General features: G+C 35.5%; 2 protein-coding genes across 2 annotated transcripts; both read left to right on the forward strand.

Annotated features, from left to right (window-relative positions):
• Positions 1-200: 200 nt before the first annotated feature.
• Positions 201-6657, forward strand: LOC136814699 (lysyl oxidase homolog 2B-like). Its single transcript, XM_067071113.1, has 11 exons — positions 201-907; positions 1479-1686; positions 1952-2119; positions 2673-2897; positions 3255-3449; positions 3680-3829; positions 4092-4260; positions 4585-4719; positions 4922-5224; positions 5567-5890; positions 6298-6657. The coding sequence occupies exons 1-11, from the start codon at positions 660-662 to the stop codon at positions 6483-6485; spliced, it is 2313 nt and encodes a 770-aa protein (XP_066927214.1). The 5' UTR covers positions 201-659; the 3' UTR covers positions 6486-6657.
• A 1274-nt stretch (positions 6658-7931) lies between these two features.
• On the forward strand, positions 7932-19020 carry LOC136814701 (inactive pancreatic lipase-related protein 1-like). The gene is made up of 9 exons (XM_067071116.1): positions 7932-8186; positions 9666-9881; positions 10394-10531; positions 10762-10917; positions 12917-13123; positions 13452-13709; positions 14113-14230; positions 17354-17515; positions 17757-19020. The coding sequence occupies exons 1-9, from the start codon at positions 8138-8140 to the stop codon at positions 17878-17880; spliced, it is 1428 nt and encodes a 475-aa protein (XP_066927217.1). The 5' UTR covers positions 7932-8137; the 3' UTR covers positions 17881-19020.
• Positions 19021-20305: the final 1285 nt, after the last annotated feature.

Consider the following 20305-nt stretch of genomic DNA (forward strand, 5'->3'; position numbering starts at 1 on the left):
GGGCTACTTCAACCATAAGCCAAACAACCTTCAAAATGACAATTCATATATGATATTCGACACCCCTTACCAACCAGACAAATACTGATTGATACTAAAGACAATAGATTCTTTTGTTATTTACATCAACTTCGTATTATCTCTTCAGGGGGTCAAAACTAGCGGAAATCACTAGTGTCAAATTTTTATTGAGATATCTCAATATACAAAAACTTTTCTTTTAACCTTATTCTCGATAGGAATTTTCACTTAAGCGGGAGTTTGTTTTTAAAATCATTGAATGTAAATACTGACAATCTGAGTGGTCGTCATTTTTAAAGATAAAACTTTGTGAGATCAAGTCATCATCAAAGACTGCTCTATATGTTAATCGTGTTGCTGGGGTTGCAAACTATTTTGTCAGACATATAGGATTACTGTGTGGTCGATTTTTTTCGGTCAATCAACCTGAGCTTTTTCGATTTTTGTCTTTATTATCCAGCTGCGGTTAATGTGCTATGGACACATCATCAAGGCTGGATTTGAGCACGTTATGTTAAATAACAGGACAAAAATTTTCCTCTCTTATGTAATTTAAGACTGGGTTGAAAAAGAGACCAGTCTATTGAAAATAATTAAAAAAGACTTGTAACATATTCGTTGAGAATCCTCAAATCAAGATGGTAAGGTTAGTGAAGAGATCGATTTTATTGGTATTGACGTATTTGCTGGTGAAAGTAGACTCCATAACAATCCATGTTAATACAACACTACGGTTATCTGGTGGAAACAGCTCTTTTGAAGGGAATGTGGAAATCTTATACAAAGGACAATGGAAATATATTTGTGATGATTATTGGGATATTCGGGATGCAAAAGTCGTCTGCCGGCAGCTTGGATATACAAAAGCTATAATAGCTACCCGAGGGTAAGGAAGGGTTAAATTCAATCTTTTGCCTTTGTGATGGATTCCTATTGGATACAATGAAACAAAAACCCCAAATTTTTTTAACGTGGATATATGATTCCTCATCTAGGCAAAGGGGATTTCATTAAAGCATTACATTTCTAAGTTATGTAAAAGTATTTTGACTAACACTCTCAAGCGCCAACTTGAAACCTGACCCAGTTGCGGGATCGACATGAAACACATCTCAATAGTGTAATACCTCATGAAATACCGAACCTACCTTAGCCTAGACCAAACCAAATCTGATTTAGATTTAGATAAATCTAATTCAGTGGTACTTACATGGTATCGAATTTCTTTTATTTTTGAAGCTCTTTTTTGAAAAAGTAGTAGATTTTCTTTTAGCTTTTTAAAGCTGGAAAGAAAAAATAAATGTATAGTTGTTGAATAATACCGTACATCATACGCCCAAGTTCAGGAGTTGCCATAAAGCCATTATGGTAATAACCGGGAGGCCACATTGCTATACATTGTTGTTTAATAATAAAAATCAAAGCCAAGCTATTTGACAAAAATCTTTCCCATCTAGGTCGTATTATCCTATCAGCCACAACAGCTCGTACTGGCTAGATAATGTGCAATGTTGGGGCAGTGAGCCTGATATAGATGCCTGTAAACATCGTTCGTACGGCTCGCATAACTGTAAACATGGCACGGAGCTGGCTGGTGTTGTTTGTACTGATGTCACAGACGTTGACGTGAAGAAGCCAGTGCCTTCTAAAGCCAGTGGACAAGAGGTATGATCGCATTTCGGTTTGCTTAGAAACCCCTTAGAAAGCACTCATTAATCAAATATAACCCTGCCTCGAATTTTTAGCTTTGCACCCTAACCATATTTTGCGTTCAATATACTACAATGCTTGTGCCAAAAGCTGCATAAAAGGGTAGTTAGGTTTTTGAAAAGTCAATAGGTCTACAAAGTATACATACACTCAAAACTTTTGTCAAGGTGGAATGGGGGAGTGTCAAGTTAAGGTTCATTCTCCGTTTTATCTTTAACAGGTCGAGGATATAAAACTTCGATTGGTTGGACCCTCAAAACACGGTTTCATATCTGAAGGATTTTTGGAGATCAATGTCGATGGAGTCTGGGGTGGAGTATGCGCAGATAAGTGGACTGGTGTCGAGTCTTTTGTTGCTTGTGGTAACCTTGGATACCCTGACACTGTGGTAAAGAAATGATCTATCAAGAATTCTAAATCTTTTTCAAATTTAAGTTGAGATAAAACCACTGAAACGGAAAAAATTTAACTCAATAATAGCAATTTTATGTTTTCTGAAACAATGATGGTTATTTTTTAATTTGACGATTTGACTGTCTCTTGACTAGTTAAGAACAATAGTGAAATCAGCACCTTTACTGTCCTCAAATTTCGCAGGTCAAAACTGCGAGCTTTCCCAAATCGTATTATTCACTCTTCCTTTGTCAAAAAAATAAATGTTCATAGACTCGTTAATATATTGTCAGTAGACGATATCGGCTTCACATGAAAACTCAGATTTGATCCCCCGAGAATTCCCCATAATGCTTTGTACAGAAAAAATTTCACTGTAAACTTTTTTTCGCGCAAAGCATTGTGGACAATATTCAGGGGTCAAATCTGAGTTTTCACCTTAATCCGATATCGTCTATTATTGGGTTCAGTGTTAAAACTGAGAACTAAAGCTAAAGAATTTATAGCCCTCCTTTTACAGAAGTTCTTTAAAATATTTCACATCATAGGATTCGAAGATCGTTGTACCAGATGAAGTGCAACGTGAAATTTACGAAGAGAAGCTCACTCATTACTGGATGTCAAGAGTTTATTGCGATGGCAAAGAATCCACTCTCTATGAATGCCAACACGCTGGATGGAAGAAACATACCTGCAAATCGAAACCTGTTTATTTGACCTGCAAAAGATCTCCATTCATCAATGGATCACGTTTCGATAAAGTCGAGATGAATGTAAGTAGCGTAGACAGGAGGGGCGCAACATTTGTATAAGAAAGCAGATTTTTTTATCTATTCATTACGCCCCTCCTGTCTACGCTTCTGCTTATTGCAATGCTCTTAATCTTATACTTTTTTCGGGTGTACCTTGATATCTCTTGGTGGGCTCTTCTTTAAAGGCTATTTCAAGTATAATGAAGGTCAAATTGAGTCGTTATGAATCTCAGTAGCATGGTAGGTCGATCAAAACTGGCGGGGCAATTTTTGAGTGGTCCCCTCCCCCCTGACACGACGCTACTGTTATGAATGTTATCGAGTCACTACATCGAGTAATAAAAACATGATCGTTTGCACTATTTATTACATTCCTAGAACCATAATATTCGTTTCCGTTCTGGATCACGCCATTCAGAAGGGCGTGTAGAAATCCGCCACGAAGGGCGTTGGGGTACGATATGTGATGATGGGTGGGATATCACTGATGCAAATGTAGCTTGTCGACAGATGGGATTTGGATCAGCTTTTGAGGCTATTCATTATGCTGGATTCGGACATGGCGTTGGAAAGGTAAGTGCAAGAGTTTCATTTTCGTTTGTTAATTACCGAAAGCGAGAAAAATGTACAAAAAGTAACTTGAGATTCTTTTCAAAGTTTTCCAATACAGTATCTAATGTAATCCTGTCAAAATCTTGTCAATATAATCTGTACCATAACCTAGGACTGGATTGCCAACATTTGCATATTGAAACGACCTCAATCAAATAGCTAACTAAAATAGAAGATGTTTTTGTCTTAAGGTTTGGCTTGACCAAGTGATTTGTAATGGTACGGAGAAGAATATTCACAATTGCAGCCATCTTGGGTGGGGCGTGGGTGATTGTGGACACCCTGAAGATGCGGGTGTCAAATGTCATTTTCCGTATACCAGTGATCAAGAAGAGGGAAAGGTAAACAAGAGTTTCCATTCAATACAGAACTATAATTTTTATAGTTTTTATAAGAACTAAGAAACTGTTCCTGAGGCTCAGATGTGCTTAATTATTAATGGCAAAATTGATAAAAAAATAATGCTTTTACCCTTTATTTGCTAGAAATTCGTTAAGATTCAACTTTGTTTTAAATTGCTTTTTGTTATTTGGGTTAGCCTCGGTGTCTTAAAAAATGTTCTTATGAAAAAAAGTTAAAAAATCTCAAAATGTTATTTTCCAGCTTCGAGTAACCGGAGGACCTCACTCTCATCTAGGCCGTCTCGAAGTGTTTTCTGATGGAGTTTGGCAGGGTATATGTGGTATGGGGTTCGGACCACGGGAAGCTGAAGTCGCTTGCCGACAAGCTGGTCTTGGGTACGCCGTTCGAGGCTTCAGTACTTCAAAACACGGTAGGTTCAATGTTTATCAAACGGGGGTCATCGAATGCTTACTTTATATGTAGTGAAAAAGTAGTATAGCTTGAGAATCCTTATTTATATAGTGCACAATAAGGGTTTAACAGCTTGAACTCTTAAAATTGCACACGATAACAAGAAAATTGTTTCGAAATAAGGCACATTTGAGAAAAAGCCTAAAAAAGTGGAAGGGCGAAGTTTTATATAAAATCATTGAAAGAATTCCCCCTGAAATGGCAGTTTCTTAGTCTCCGTGGTGAAATAGTAGCAAATACTTATCCATTTTGTTTTGAATTAATTTGCTTCTTCTATTATCAGGATTGAACCGACGAAAAGGGCTTTACAACATAAAATGCTCAGGGGACGAATTGCGACTTCAGTACTGTCATCATGAAACAGATAAGACGGGACGATGTCGCTATTATGAAATGGCTTCAGTGGAATGCTCCCGATGTAAGTCTTCCGATATTGTTTAGTTCATTAAGGCTCGAGACATTTTTATCTCCATTGATTTTCAGAGTTTTTGTATAGTTTTTTTATCAATATATATTAATATCGTGAACAGTAGTTCTAGCGCGTATAATTTCAAAACCATTATTCAATCTTCTTCATTGAGAAATATTGGGAATAGTTTATTTTGGCTTCTTCCTTTCAGACGCTCCTGATATAGTAATGGATTATCGAGAAATGAAACGATCGATGCGAATCGAATCTCGACCTTTTAACGAATTAACATGTGCATTCGAAGAAAAATGTCTTTCCTCATCTGCAAATAACTATTACTGGTACCAAGCCTACGGTCATGCGATGCAACGCACGTTGATCCGATTCACATCCCGATTTTGGAATCGGGGAACATCGGATTATCGACCTGATGTTCACAAGGATAGATGGGAATGGCATGATTGCCATGCGCATTATCATTCGATGGAAAGATTTGCTGATTACGATTTAGTCGGTGAGTTAAGTGTCATGATTTGCCGTAGTTCTTTGGTTGAAAATTTCATCAAGACTATACGTCCAATACAGTAATGGATTGAATAAAAGTGTTAAATTTAGTCTGATTCGAAGGCAGAGGTCAACTAACATGTAATAATATAAAGAAGTACTAATCAGCTAAGGGGTTTCAGTGTCTTGCTTGCCACTTAATTCATCTTTTAGGTGAGACTTTATTTTTTCTGATGCAAGTAGCCTACAGTAAATTTGAATTTTGATTTACCATAACCATTTGTCTTTAAATAGCATTATTTCAATCGATTGAAACCTTATTTCAGATTTCTTTGAATTTCTTTCTTTTTAGATCGTAATGGTATAAAAAGATCAGAAGGTCAAAAAGCAAGTTTCTGTTTGGAAGATAGTAAGTGTGATCACAGTGTTTCAAAACGTTACAACTGTACTGGGAAGGCTGACCAGGGCATCAGTGTCGGATGTGCTGATAATTATAAATTCAACATCGATTGCCAATGGATTGACGTGACGGGGCTGCAATATGGAGAATACACGTTACGTGTGATTGTAAACCCTATACGTAAAGCCTTGGAAAGTGACTACCTGAATAACGTAGTGGTCTGTAAAATAGACATGAAATCGCAGACGGATATCACAGTGGAAGAATGTAAATTAGGTAAGTTCCTTTTGGCTACAGAGAGCATATTCACAGAGAGGGGAACGTGAAATGGAACAGTTGTATAACAAGAGACATGGGTGTAAATTAAGACAAGGCTTTGGATATGGTAGGCTGTAAAAATGGAACAGGGGTTTCTAAAATGGTACAGGGCTCTCTTATAGGTCATAAATGCGTAACAGGAGACAGGGAAAGTCAATTAAGGCTTAATAAGAGGCGAGGGTAAAGCATGAGGATGAGCGTGTAAAATGAGACAGGGGATCGCACGAGGGAGCTAAAAAAACAGGGATGCAACACAAGACAGGGGTATAGAGTTTATAATAGACAAGACTGTCAAAACGCGCGACAGTTAAAGTTTACTACAAGACTATTATCTAAAATGTCTTCCTTTTTCTCGACTATTTTAGATGACGAATGCTTACAACTTTCACATGGAGGTACTGCTGATGGAGCATGCTGTAAATTCCCTTTCATATACAAAGGCAAAGAATATCGTTCATGTACGACAAAGGGTACAGAGAAATTTAAAAAACAATTTCAATGGTGTTCAGTAACTACTGATTATGATAAAGATAAAATGTGGGGACTTTGCTGAATGAGAAAGTTCTGTGATATTGATATGTGTAATAATATGTTTTTTAGTTTAACGTTCAACAATGTGTCTTTTGAATTTATTTTATTTTAGAGAATCAAATTTTATAGATTATTTATGCAAAGGAAAGATGATGCTCTCGTCAACAAAAATGACGTTGATAGATTTCCCATAACTCTTTTTCATTGATGGTGTATAGTTATAGCAGATTGAATTTGTCAAATTTGCATCATTCTGTCTCTCACACAAACAACGTGAGAAAGAATGAAAATTCCTAAATACACAATACTTTAAGGTCAAGATAAAGTTTAGTTTTGCAAGTGTGCTTACCGTTATTTTCCAAGGATTAAGGGTTTGTGCATCCTCTCGCTGACAGTGAAATATTTAGTTTAAGATATTGTTTGTATGGTATATGCCTAAGTAATTCTTTAATACTCATTTTAGACTGACCACCATAGTTGTTAAACGAGAGTTAAATTCAATATTTGAGAAATATGAGAAAATCTTAATGTCTGTCGAAATGTTACACCCCCCATACTGTACACATTTCTTTTTATAAGCAACAACTCCCATTTCGGGTCAGCACTAGGGTTGCCTAGCATTCTATAGCTAATTTTCTATAAAATTTTCTTTAACCACCCTTGACATATATTTATGCTTATTGGGTCAAGTGCTATTTTTTGTCATGCTCATATCATCTAAAAAGCTGCTTTAATTAAAAAAAGTGTACTTGCCAGAAGGTAAAAGGTGTGGTACATAAATGCTAAAGTATTATTAGAAAGATTTTTTACAAGGAGTGCTATAAATGGAATCCGCTTATGCACTATTTTACCTTTCCAACCCGAGTGGTATGTATATACGCTCAAAATTAGCGAATATAACGAGTACCTGAGTACCGAGTAGCTATAACTCCTGACCGCTTGATTAAAAAGGGCTTAAATCGAATGCTTTTTGAACGGGTTTAAAAACGCCGTTCTAATGGTACTAAAATTACTTTCTAACTAATAACTTGCAAGCTACTATTCTAGCATGCTTGACCGATAATTCAGAAATAAGCAAAATAAACATCAGGAACATTAGAAACACTTTTCAAAAAACGTTGCGCATTGGGAAAGGTTATCACCAATTTTTCTCACTTGACTTTCCGCGATGCTTCATCCGTTACTTCCCGAACATTCTTTAACTACTTCATGTGCTTGAGAAGGTATTTTCGATTATGTAATCCAAAACTGTCTTTTTTCTGAGTACTTAGAAAATATTAAGTTGAAAACGGCATGATGTCAAAGTTTGTACTAAAACCCACCCTCAAATACACCTTTCAATTCAAATTAAACGATTTAAAATTTGTCAAACCCGTTATTTGAAAGAAAAGTTATAAAATTATTTTGATACGAAACAAAGAATAAAGCTCTTTCGTTTTACTTGTCTTGTGAAACGTTGACAAATTTCAGTCATCTGGTCTACAAGTTTGAAGTGCTGACGGAAGAAAGTTTATGTCATATGTTGTAATATGATACCTTGTCAATATTTATGTTGCTGGGAATATTATCTCTTTCTTCTACTTTGAATGTACTTAACTTGTTGTTGTTAAGAGCCATAAAAAAGCTTGAAAGTAATCAAGAAGAGCTTATTTATCTGTGGGACTCATTACGAGAATGTGGCCAAATCAAATTTTGTCAAGTCTGTTGCTGAACTTCGTATATAGTAAGTTTTCGATAAGTTTATTCAGGCTTATTTTATCAGAGAAATTGATCGAACTGGCCACACGCATAGCGTGTTGTTGACTCTAAAAATAAGGTTTGACCATGAAACAGGCAAATTTTTATCTCAAGCATTACAAACCAAAGGAAATTAGCAAGAAATAATCCAAGAAATTAACAGCGCTTTTGATGATTTCAGGTATTTTGTTCCCAAATTGTCTGTGAACCCCAAGTTTACTAAGAAAATCTAGTCAATTTTACTGTTTAGGCGATGATTCAGGTGTAAGTAGGTGTAAGTATCATCCCTGTCTCATTAACCCGTTGAGCATCTTTTGTTAGTGTGGATAACGGAAGGAGCTAAATAACGACGGGAATGTAGAATTATATTCAATTTCTATTATTAGTGTTCAAATATTTCATTGGGAAATGAAGTAAATGCGCCCTTGACCCCAGAATGGATATGTTATTTGATTGTGTTTTAGCCCCGATTCTTACTGGCAATGTTTAGGCATTGTTTTTAGGTACGAGGGCTGGAGTGAGTGTCTTTCTTTCTGACAGAGGTGCAGTTTGAGTGAATTTTTCTCACCAAAGAAGATTCTGGCCAACTTTTCCAGTAGTTAGGGCGAGGTAGGGGGTCCGATCGGGTCCTTGATAAGAGCTCGGGTGAAACAAGGCATGTCCCAAATATATCTTGCGTGACGCGCACCGCTTCCAATTATTCCTTAACGTTCATATATAGCTCAAAAGAATCATATCAACGACCGGATTTCGAAAAGTGCTGGGTCAAAAATTTGCATTAAGCCAATCTCAAGATATCGGTAAAAAATTGATATTGACGTTATAAAATACATCGATAACACGTCATATAAGTAAGATTCAAATGACGTCATTATTGAAAAACAGCGATAACTTCAATTTTATTAATGCAATCAACACCAAATTTTGACTGGAGTTGTAAATTAATGATTCTGAAATATTTGTTCAAAAATTTTCAGAAAATTTGAATGACGTCATTTGTTGTCGAGAAAAATTAAAATACGTCAAAAAATGCTGACGTCATCATGAATTTTCAAATTTTTTTTCATGAAATATTTTAGAATCGTTACTTTGAATCTACAGTCAAAATTTTGCTTTGATTGTAGTAAGTTAATCGGAATTATCACCTTTTTCAATAATGACGTCATTTAAATTGTATTTTTAACGTGTTTTTTCGATGTATTTTATAACGTCAAAATCAGTTTTTGGCCGATATCTTGAGATTGGCTTGATGTAAATTTTTGACCCAGCACTTTTCGAAATCCTCTCGTTGATACGATTCTTTTGAGCTATATATGAAAGTTAATGAATAATCGGAAGCGGTGTGCGTCACGCAAAATATATTTGGGACATGGCTTGTTTCACCCGAGAGACGAGGATGTGCAAAAGTAATGGATATTAAGTGAATTTTTGCCATGTTAAGTTGGATATTAATTTCAAATTCTAGAGGATGTTTGTTACGATGGTTATGGATGTTTTTCGAACGCTCCCCCTTACGACATCTCCTTCGCATTGCTTCCTCGTGATCCTACCATACTCAACACAACATACTACTGGCATACAAGGGAGGAGAGCAAACCTGAAGTGTTCAAAGCACCTTTCCGTAAATTACCTTCTATGAAACCCAAAGACAAGACGTATATTGTAACGCACGGGTTTATAGGTAAGTGCACTGACATAACTGAAAATGAGTGCAGTTCTTTTTCGAAAAATCTAAAAAACTAATTTTCACGCTCTGAGATTTCAGCCGCTTAAAAAGTTCTTAGAACACTCTTGAGTAAATTTCCGCAGGATGAAAAACAAGAAAATTCTGAATTACTTTCCCACGGGGGAATAGGCGTACTTGGGCAAAATAGGTTACGTGTATATAAGTCGAGTCACTTTCCACACCTGTAAAATCTTGTAAGGGTTAAAAAAAGTCATGATCTATGTATAATGGTCACAAAAATATAAAAATCGGTATCTCACTGATTGAAAGGATTTTAGAGTAACTTTTTGGAAATTTGAAATTGCTCAAAAAGTGGTCAAAATACTACGACATTAGGCTTACTTGAGTAAGATCTTAGCTGCTGATCAAAACCAAAATACGTTACTTCTTTTAAGTCAAGAAATCACTATGGCTGGGTGTGAAATAATGATGTGATCCATGAGAGATTTCTCTTATTACACTTTTAGAGAATTACGGGCGATTTTGGGTGAAACCCATGATAAACGAGTTGTTGAAAAATAACGATTGCAATGTCATTTTCGTGGATTGGAAAGATGGTGCATGGTACCCTTACAATCAGGCATTTGGTGATGCCAGAGTTATTGGTAAGATTTTTGAGCTCTAAAGATTAACTTAATAATGCCGATAATATAATATACCATCTTGATTATCTTGTAAATTTTCTCGCCATTTTGACTACATTGCTTGATGTTGATTATGGGGTAAATTATTAGAACTGGGACCTCTCCGAATAACAAGCTTTTGAAGGATCTTTTATCAAAGGGGTATGGGAATCATTCGTCCCTGTTGTGTAAATGATTTTACTTTCTTCTAGCTGTTGAGATATCTCAGCTCATCATTCGACTTCATCAAGAAGGAATGGTATCGTTAGATTCGTTGCATTTGATTGGCTTCAGCCTTGGTGCTCACGTGATGGGGAGAGTTGGCCATCTCTTGAAAGATCAACATCTTCATGTCTCAAGAATAACAGGTTGCTTTCATTATTCCTAAGCTTTGTGATAAGCTTGGGAAACTCTGCTATTGTGCTGCTATAATAGAATTTTGTATAAATTAAATGTGCACTACTCATTTTAAAACCATGTCAGGGTAAGTGGGGGGGCGTACGAGGTTTTGAATTACCGCCATCCCGGCCATTTTTTTGAAAATCACCGTTATCCCGTCCAAATTTTTCGAAAATACCGGTCCCGCTGTTTTTCCCAATCAAATTCTAAGGACTAGAAGTCAAAAATTCGGCAAAATGGAATAGAATATGTATGAGGTCGATCACTATTTTTGTATTTTGTTTCGATTGCAAAATTTCAGCCTAATCAGACAATTTTAGAAGTTTCTAGTCTGACCCAAAGTTTAGCCTCGTTTTGAGCCTAAAATTTGTGACCACGCCCAAAGAAATCGAAACTTTGAAAAAATGAAAAAAAACCACAGATATCTGTAAAGCCAGAAGGGCTAGATATGCGGCCTGGATCAAAAAGTGAAGCTCATTCTTGTTTGGGATTTGGTAGGATTTCCTACCAAAGTCACCTGACTAAAATCATGCAATTTCACTGGTTTGAGAGATGCGAAATAGCGTTTGCCGCCTACTTTTTTTGATCTCGCACTCTGAGAACAATGAAAATGCTAGATCCTATCCATCACCTCGAAATTCAATCAACTCACAAAATCGTGCTTCATTTTTTTTGCTGGATAAAGGTTAAAGCTGCAAATCTAGCCCTTTGGGCTATGATAAATCATTGAATAAAAGAAACACCCCAGGGATTCACACAAGGAACAAGAACAAGCGTGCAAAATTTCAGCCGTCAATTCGACCATTTTTGAAGACGCCAGTCTACCCTAGACGATCCTATCGTCTACACTAGATCACTAAAAAAGGGATTAGTTTAGGAGAGGCGTGATAAATTCGGGTGGAGTAAGCAGTGGCGGAGATGTTTACATTGTTGTTCCAAAACTCTACCGCCACTTTTTTCCCGTAAACCGCCCTGCCTGACGCCCTAACACTTTCCCGCGTTTACTGACTTTTAAACGGACGATAACATCGTCTAAGTCTACCCCAAAGTTTCGAGGTGACAGATAGGACAAGCTGATCGAATTCGAAAATTCGAATCTTTGTCTGGTTTACCCTAGGCTACGGTCATATCTCCTACGCTCCGGACGTAAAACTTCTTCTCTTCGAAGAGAAGATCAAGTGGAACAAAGGAGATATGACGTAGCCTAGTTTCTCCACGAACAAAACATTTTCATAGGAGTCGGGCTTTATAAAGCCCCGTGCACATCTGCATTAACGTTTCAAATAAGGTTTTTTATGAAATCTAAGATCCTTATTTTTTGGGTGTTTTTCGCGTTTTTTCACCTTTGCTGACTCCTGTGACAAGCTTTTTTATAGTCCGAAAATTTTATGGACACCGTCTACGTATGGCTTTTACCGAAATACCGTTGTTTTTTATAAGAATTACCTCATCCCGGACGAAAAATCAGGTGTTTTACCGTCACCGTGGCTCTTGCATAATACCGTTTCCCGAAAACTTTTTATCGTTTTTACCGCTTCCCGGCCCTAAATTAGGCCTTATCCCGAATACCGCCAGATCGTACGCCCCCCACGGTAAGAGGCCCCCAAGTGGTTTTCTTGATGACGTGATAGGGACGTTTTTGCAGGCGTTATTACGTGATTAGGAAACTTTTTCCTCGTGATTACGTGATAAGAGGTCAACACGTGATCTTAATTTGAAAGATTCTTGAGCCGTATGATACGTGATTTGGACTTTATCAAAGGGATGCGTGATCTTCCATTTTTTTTTGCTGATTATGATTGAAGACAAAAAAATACGTGATATCGTGATCAGAGTTATTCCTAAGGGGGGGGGGGCTCGTGTAATAAAAATGATTCCCTGTCGAGAAGTGGTTTCTACTTGGGAGCAGCAAATAGTGCTCATTAACCGTCATGATCATTATATTTTTAAATACTTTGCTTATTGCAGGCCTTGACCCTGCCGGTCCAAAGCTTGCAGAGGACGATACTCACCGAAACATTAGTCTCGACAAAACAGATGCTCAATTTGTGGATATTATACATTCGGATGCTGAAACACCTTTACTGGGAACATTGAAACGTCAAGGACATGTTGATTTTTATCCTAACGGTGGTTTGCATCAGCCTGGTTGTAAAAAGACTACTTCTAATTTCGGTGAGTACAGAAATGATCAACTCAGCAGGCTGTGATAAAACAATGACAGTGATTAAGAGCACTTAAACTGCCCCCCCCCCCGCATGTTAATTTTTCGATTTAATTGTCCACCCCCGGACCTTGTTACGACCCTCCTGTTTATTTGGAACATAATTCTTTGTGTTGTCTGAAAATTTGATAAAATCAGATTTAATTCTTTCAACGCAAGCCACCCTGTAGATTAGGCAGATCTTGCGACAGTTTTTCAGAGAAATGACAACCACCATCAATACCTGAATAGACTCTGAGGGAACTAACTTACCTGAACATTCTGAACTCTATATTTAAGATCTTTTCAAGCCAGCAGACACGATATTCGATCTGGTAAGTTGCAGCCATTACCGTGCCATCATATATTTCATTCGATCAATCAATCACCCACATGCTTTCAAAGCCTTCAAATGTAAAAGCTACAAAGCTTTCCTTAAAGGAGAATGTACCAACTGTCGAAAAGATGAAGATGCTTGCCAACATCAAGGATTTCACGTGAGCAGAAACGCACGCGGAAAATATTATCTATTAACAATGAAGAAAAAACCATTCTCAGGTAAGTTATACAAAGTATGTTATGAATTACTGTTTGTTAATCAAAAGTCTTTAATCAATGTTTTGACGAATTTATCCAACGATTCGCTTTATCACCATAAACTTACCACTTGAACTCTCTCGTGATTTTCAAAGAACTGGTAAGACATCCTCCCGGCGGAAAAGCTCTACCATAAAATCGCTTGAAAATTAAAATACTCTACCCACATAAACTAAAACCCTCTAGACCATGCCTGTTGGTTTTTCGCAGTTCACAAATGAATTGGGTGTATATGATCATGCTTGTAGTTTCAAAATCGCTTCTAATTTATGGTTCAGTTATAACCATTATTGAACATTTTGATTGGAACACACGTGCATGGTGTAAGAGAACCAAGAACTGTCTATCAATGTTTTCATCATAGGTCATCATTACCACGTGTGTATGAAAACAGGGAACATTCCTTACGCCTCACTCAGTGGCATGATCGACTTTCGACTGTTCGGAGAGAAAGGAACAACACAAATTCACACCATCGACAGGTTAGATTGTTATTCTATCAGGAGAATAGAATCCGTTATAGATGATACTTTCTAAGTATACGAAAGTGGTTTTCATGCTGGTATACAACGTTAGTTTAAAAGCTAAAGCACCACAAAAGGACTGAAAACATGACTTTAATAAACCAGCTGCGCTGGAAGGTCAGCCTAAATTGCTTAATATGATTAGAAAGATATGTTGTTAAAAATTGATATGATTTACTAAAACGAGAGTGAAAAAATCATCAAATTTACGTTTGTATACAATATGGATTAAAAATATGCCATGTTACAATCTGTATGACAGAATAATTATTCGTCTCTTAATTAGGATAGATATTTAGATAATAAAAATTAGATATACAGATGAACAGCAACAAAAGGCTACATCAACAACAGATTCATGAAAATAAAATCCTTGCAAGGAAGTTAAAAGCAAGGCATACTGTACTTATCAAAAATCACAAAATTGTATACACTTTTCATTTTTCACTGAGCTTAGACTTATAATTATATTCTAGCTCAAGCTGGACAAAAGATCAAAAAAGTTTCAAAAACAAAAGATGCTGTAAATCAGTAAAAGTTAAAATGGTGTCATTCTTATTCATCTTAAAACTGCAGAGAAATAGTTTAGCTTAAAGCTACATGTTTTTTATAATAAGCAATGAAAAAGTTTACACCGATCTAAAATTTATTCAAATTTAAAGTTTTATGTTTAGCATACCCGGTGTCGTCCCAGAAAGACTGTAATTATTGTACTGTATTTTCCCTAATCTGAGCCTAAATATGCTTAAAAGTGCAATATTTATCTATTAAAAAATATTTAATCCATTTATATACATTTATATATTTATATCATTAGTCCAAAATGTATAAGTGTCCGCCATCAAATCACAGTGAGAAAATGCAAGTCTAGAAAAACATAATTTCTGTCAATAATTTGATGAAGAATACTTCAGCCTTTCTGAAATTTACATAGGCGCTGCACTTTAAATATATATAGTTGATTAATTTCCATTTACGCTTGATCATAATTATCTCCAAGTCAAAAATGCAAGTGTCTGCTTTCAAATCGCAGTGAAAACTTAAGTCTAGAAAAAATCATTTTTACGTCAATAATTTGATCAAGAACTTCGGTCTTTCTCAAATTCACATAGGAGCGGTACTTTAATATACTTGATCAATTTCCATTTACGCTTTATCATAATTATCTCCAAGTCAGTCCAAAAAAACAAATGTATATAACTGCCATGAGTGAAAAACGCAAGTCTAAAAAAAAATCATTTTTGCGTCAATAATTTGATGAAGAACTTCGTTCTTTCTCAAATTTACATAGGAGCTGTACTTTAATATACTTGATCAATTTCCATTTACGCTTTATCATAATTATCTCCAAGTCGGTCCAAAAAAACAAATGTAACTGCCAGTGAAAAACACAAGTCTAGAAAAAAATCATTTTTGCATCAATAATTTAATGAAAAACTTCGTTCTTTCTCAAATTTACATAGGAGCTGTACTTTATTATACTTGATCAATTTCCATTTACGCTTTATCATAATTATTTCCAAGTCGGTCCAAAAAAACAAACGTAACTGCCAGTGAAAAACGCAAGTCTAGAAAAAAATCATTTTTGCATCAATAATTTGATGAAGAACTTTGTTCTTTCTCAAATTCACATAGGAGCTGTACTTTAATATACTTGATCAATTTCCATTTACGCTGTATCATAATTATCTCCAAGTCGGTCCAAAAAAACAAACGTAACTGCCAGTGAAAAACGCAAGTCTAGAAAAAAATCATTTTTGCATCAATAATTTGATGAAGAACTTCGGTCTTTCTCAAATTCACATAGGAGCGGTACTTTAATATACTTGATCAATTTCCATTTACACTTTATCAATATTATCTCCAAGTCCAGAAGAACAAGCATATAAAATGCCTATCAAATCAAAAGATAGAAAACACTCAAGTTCGAGAAAACATTATTTTTGTGAATAATAGACCTTTTTTCAAAGAGGCCACCCTGTTGAATAATTATGTAGTCCAGCAGAAAAACAATGATAAAACCATGCATAATTAGTACAATATGCATGATACAGTAATTATGCATGGCTCTATCATTGTTTTTATAACCTGATAACAGATGTTCGTAATTTTCTTACGCGCACGGTAAACCTCTAAAGGCGCTTGAAAATTATACATCTGAGGAAAATAGTCCTCCCGCGGAAAATTTTACAACAAGAATCCTGTTGTGCGCCAGAAAGTCAAAAACTGATACGGCGCCCTATTCATAAACACAATCACGCAATTTTGTTGTCATTCCCAGTCCTATTAGACGAACGCGGTCCTTACGATTTCGAGATTGTATATTCGTCAGATTGTATTGTTTTCACACATCCCTTTAGAGCTTCAGCGTGGTGTGCAGAAAACAACCACAATCTGATCTCAGGTTATGTTTTTATGGCTGGACTACATAATTATTCAACAGGACGTCCTCTTTGAAAAAAGGTCTATCAGATAATTAAGCTGTGAACTGTAATATATATACACTCCATCAAATTCCAGTAATTGTTGGTAGTTATTCTATATTCAAGTCCAAAATGAAAAAATATGTTTTCATGCTACAAAATAAATAAATGAGGTCTATAGCATGTAAAAAAATAACTCACAATTCAGGAAAAAACTTGAGCAAATAAGTTAAAATCTTCATACTTTAAAGAAAAGAACATCCTTATAATTTAACTCCAGTGTTGCATCTTCCTTAGTTATAAGTTTAAAAGCCATTTCAACAAGATGTAATGATTGTATAAATAAAAGCTGGCAAGAGATAAACACCGAACGAACGAAAAAGACTTATTGCTTGAGCCGCCATCTTGAAACACCACATTATGATCTGTAAAAACAACGCACGCTAAAAGTACGCAAAAAGTTAACCCGATCGGAAGAAAGTTTAGAAATCAAAGTGATATCGGGAAATCGGAATAAAAAAACCAAACTCTTAAGTTGCGGCGGCGGCTGGAAAAAAGGGATTTGAAGGGTCATCGGGGCTGACCAATAAGAGATTTATAAGGAGTAGACAAAGATTTCATCTTGTCATTTAATGCGAATCTGAATTTCTTTTTGTAGAGATATCCTCCACACACGTGGCTCATCAACTCATTTGACGTTTGTCACGCCCAAAAATTTGGGTGAAATATTGAAAATGAAAGTGAAAGCGTACACAGGAGTCTGGTACGAAGATAAATGGTTCATGAGAGATCTTGTCATCAAAAAGATGGGTGGTAAAAGGTAAAATCATTGGTTGTCAAACTGAATTTCTTTCAAGATGCTTTATTTTCTTCCAAAAAGAGGAAAGAATTTTTGACTGGCTCCCATTAAGATAAAAGAAATCACTTAAGAAATAGAGCACTTAAAAAATACTTTTAGGCACTTTTGAAATTTTTGCGCTATTTTGAAAAATAACCAAAGTCTCATTTTTGTGAGTATATACCTCGTCGAAATAACTTCTTGTACGAAATCTTATCTTTAGGTGGGAAGGATGTGTAAGAAAATGGATTTTCGACAAATTCCTCATCATTCGACCGAATGGAAAGAAATGCAAGATGACTGATCAACGAAAAATTGTCATGGAAGTCCTTCACAAAACTGCTTAAAACATCAGTTCTTGATGATGCAATAACTTTAAACAACCTTAAAAATCTCTTCAAAGTTTTTACAATTCTGTAAGAAAAAACTCCGATGGATCTTTTTTCATGAGAATATGTCATTTAAATTTCTTTTTTGCCAGAACCTTCTCCATTCTCTTCTAACTCTACATCATGGTAACATCCACAAAGTGATCGGGTTGTAAACACTGACAAATAAAAGTCTGGACAGCGAGTAAAATAAGGCGTTTGTTCACTTTCACTAAAATCATATTATAAATTTTTTTTGCTTGTGTGCCAGAATTTTGAGTCCGTCGCGTCATTCCTCGCTCCAATACGCACGGTGCATTACGTCCTCGTTCTCGTCGCTAATGCAATACTCCTGTGTATCTTTTAATAAGCATTATCTAAAAATTCGTTTAATGGTGATAAGAAAATATAGTGTCTTTACTGATTTAGTCTCTAAAGCCTGATTCCAATGTACTATTGTATTATGACGCTCAAAATTCTGATTCACTTTCTACAGCATACTTAGTGTTGATATGATCCAATTGATCGTTAGTCGACTCGGATCGAATTCGTAACTTGTTATCTCTTTATCGTCGTCATTACTCCAAAGTCCTAAACCCGAAAATTGATGTGGAAAAAATCTATCATTTTTTAAACACATGTCTCTGTTCTATGATCCTATGATCATGCGAGCTCGAAGGTCCAAAAGTCAATTCAACATCACACTCCGACGCCTTAATTAGGTATTGAATTGCGAGGTTGCAGAGAGAGTAAATTTTCGCGCCATCTTCGATCTCTGACTGCGCGAAATTACGCGTTCTATTACCGCCTTTTTCCCACTCAATATCGTACTCAGAACATTTGAAAACATTTTATTATAAAAACTATGTAAGGTCTTGAGACAGGTTTTAATTTAGTCAAACTCGAACCTGCAGTCACTTAGTTCGTTTTTATTTCATGACTCTGCTGATTAGCGTTAGTCAAAAGGTGATGCTAGTGGCTCTGGGTATGGGATTGTATTTTTAGTGTTTTTATAATTTCTTAATTTATTTGTTTGTAAAATTTATAGAATTAAACGCTGGTTGCTGTAATTATTAATGTCTTCATGAAATCCTGCAGGAAATAATCTAAACAATATTATTTTCATTGTATTTATTGCCAGGTAAAGGAAGCAGAAATGGGAAAAGTTTTTTTTACATCAAATCTGCTGAAACAGATTTACTCGTGCATCTAGTTATTTATAATTCAATCAATTTTTTAATCTTCTTGGGGTACACTTAGTCTTAACTTTTGGTTCGCTTTTTTAATGATATTGATAGTGCTTACAACAAAAGGTCTGTATCACATTCTTCAGTAAAATTAAAAAGTCAAAAAGTGGTGTGCAAGCTACCCTGAGTATCAGAGGTTGAGTTTTCAAAAAAAAATATCAACCTCTGACGATACCAATAATATAAATTTTATCACGCATGTGTCAAATTTAGTCACTACTGTAGAAATAATCAAAAATGAAAAGAAAAGATTACCATAATAATGTGTGTGATTGAAATGAATTTCTTTCAAAAAAAATCTTCTAGATGATTTCCAAATATTTAACAGTAATTTAAAATATTAAAGGAATAATCAGATTGTTTGTAATATTTGGCATCGTGTGGGATCCTTCTATTGTCCTGAGCAAAATCTCAAAATATTTTTGCCTAGCTATTTTCCCAAAATCGAGATATTCATGATATTCATGACGTAATCTTTTTTACGGAAAGACCCCGGTTTTTGCCAGTAGTGGCAAATTTTATACAACATTTGTCTACTGGCTAAAACCGGGGTATTTCCATAGAAAACATTACGTCATGAATATCATGAATTTAAGTTACAAGTTTTTGACTTTTAGAATGAAAACAATAGAATTTCAACGTAAAAATCGTGTAAGAACCCATTTCAAAAATTTCAAATTTTGATATCTCGATTTAGGAAAAAATTGTTAAATATCTCAAACAAACCATCTGATTATCCCTTTAATTATTGTTAGGTTTTGTAATTGCCCCCGCAGGAGCGTAGCGACGAGGAGGCTCTCATAGTTTCACGCATAGATATTGGACTGGAATCTCAAAATTTTGCGAATTGTTTTGTTGTTGTTGTTGTTGTTGTCGCGTAAGCATTTCCGTAGTTAGTCTCTTCCGTAAATGTTCGGTTTTTTTCCGGGACGGTAGTATATATTTTCATATTACGTTATATGGTATTATCATTATTACATATTACAATTTTAGCTTTGATTTAGCTTTGAAAAGCTGAAGCGAGTGTTATAAATGCAAATCAAAACAGTGTATGATATAACACGAATTACAATATTACTTGTGCAAATCAAAACAAACAAAATGGCAGACTGGTTATGATGATGATGAGCTGATTCATTGACTAGAAAAAGTGTTTT

The sequence above is a fragment of the Clytia hemisphaerica genome, unplaced genomic scaffold (assembly GCF_902728285.1).
Source record: "Clytia hemisphaerica strain Z4C2 unplaced genomic scaffold, Clytia hemisphaerica genome assembly, whole genome shotgun sequence".
Taxonomy (NCBI): Eukaryota; Metazoa; Cnidaria; class Hydrozoa; order Leptothecata; family Clytiidae; genus Clytia; species Clytia hemisphaerica.

What these genes read in the sequence shown, in the direction of transcription:
- LOC136814701 (XM_067071116.1), top strand. Translation starts at nt 8,138, where the DNA reads ATGTGGCCAAATCAAATTTTGTCAAGTCTGTTGCTGAACTTCGTATAT. An exon ending in TCATGTCTCAAGAATAACAG is followed by an intron (nt 10,918 to 12,916) that starts GTTGCTTTCATT and finishes TGCTTATTGCAG; the next exon opens with GCCTTGACCCTGCCGGTCCA. An exon ending in AAAAAGATGGGTGGTAAAAG is followed by an intron (nt 17,516 to 17,756) that starts GTAAAATCATTG and finishes TCTTATCTTTAG; the next exon opens with GTGGGAAGGATGTGTAAGAA.
- LOC136814699 (XM_067071113.1), top strand. Translation starts at nt 660, where the DNA reads ATGGTAAGGTTAGTGAAGAGATCGATTTTATTGGTATTGACGTATTTG. An exon ending in CTAAAGCCAGTGGACAAGAG is followed by an intron (nt 1,687 to 1,951) that starts GTATGATCGCAT and finishes TATCTTTAACAG; the next exon opens with GTCGAGGATATAAAACTTCG. An exon ending in TCGGACATGGCGTTGGAAAG is followed by an intron (nt 3,450 to 3,679) that starts GTAAGTGCAAGA and finishes TTTTGTCTTAAG; the next exon opens with GTTTGGCTTGACCAAGTGAT.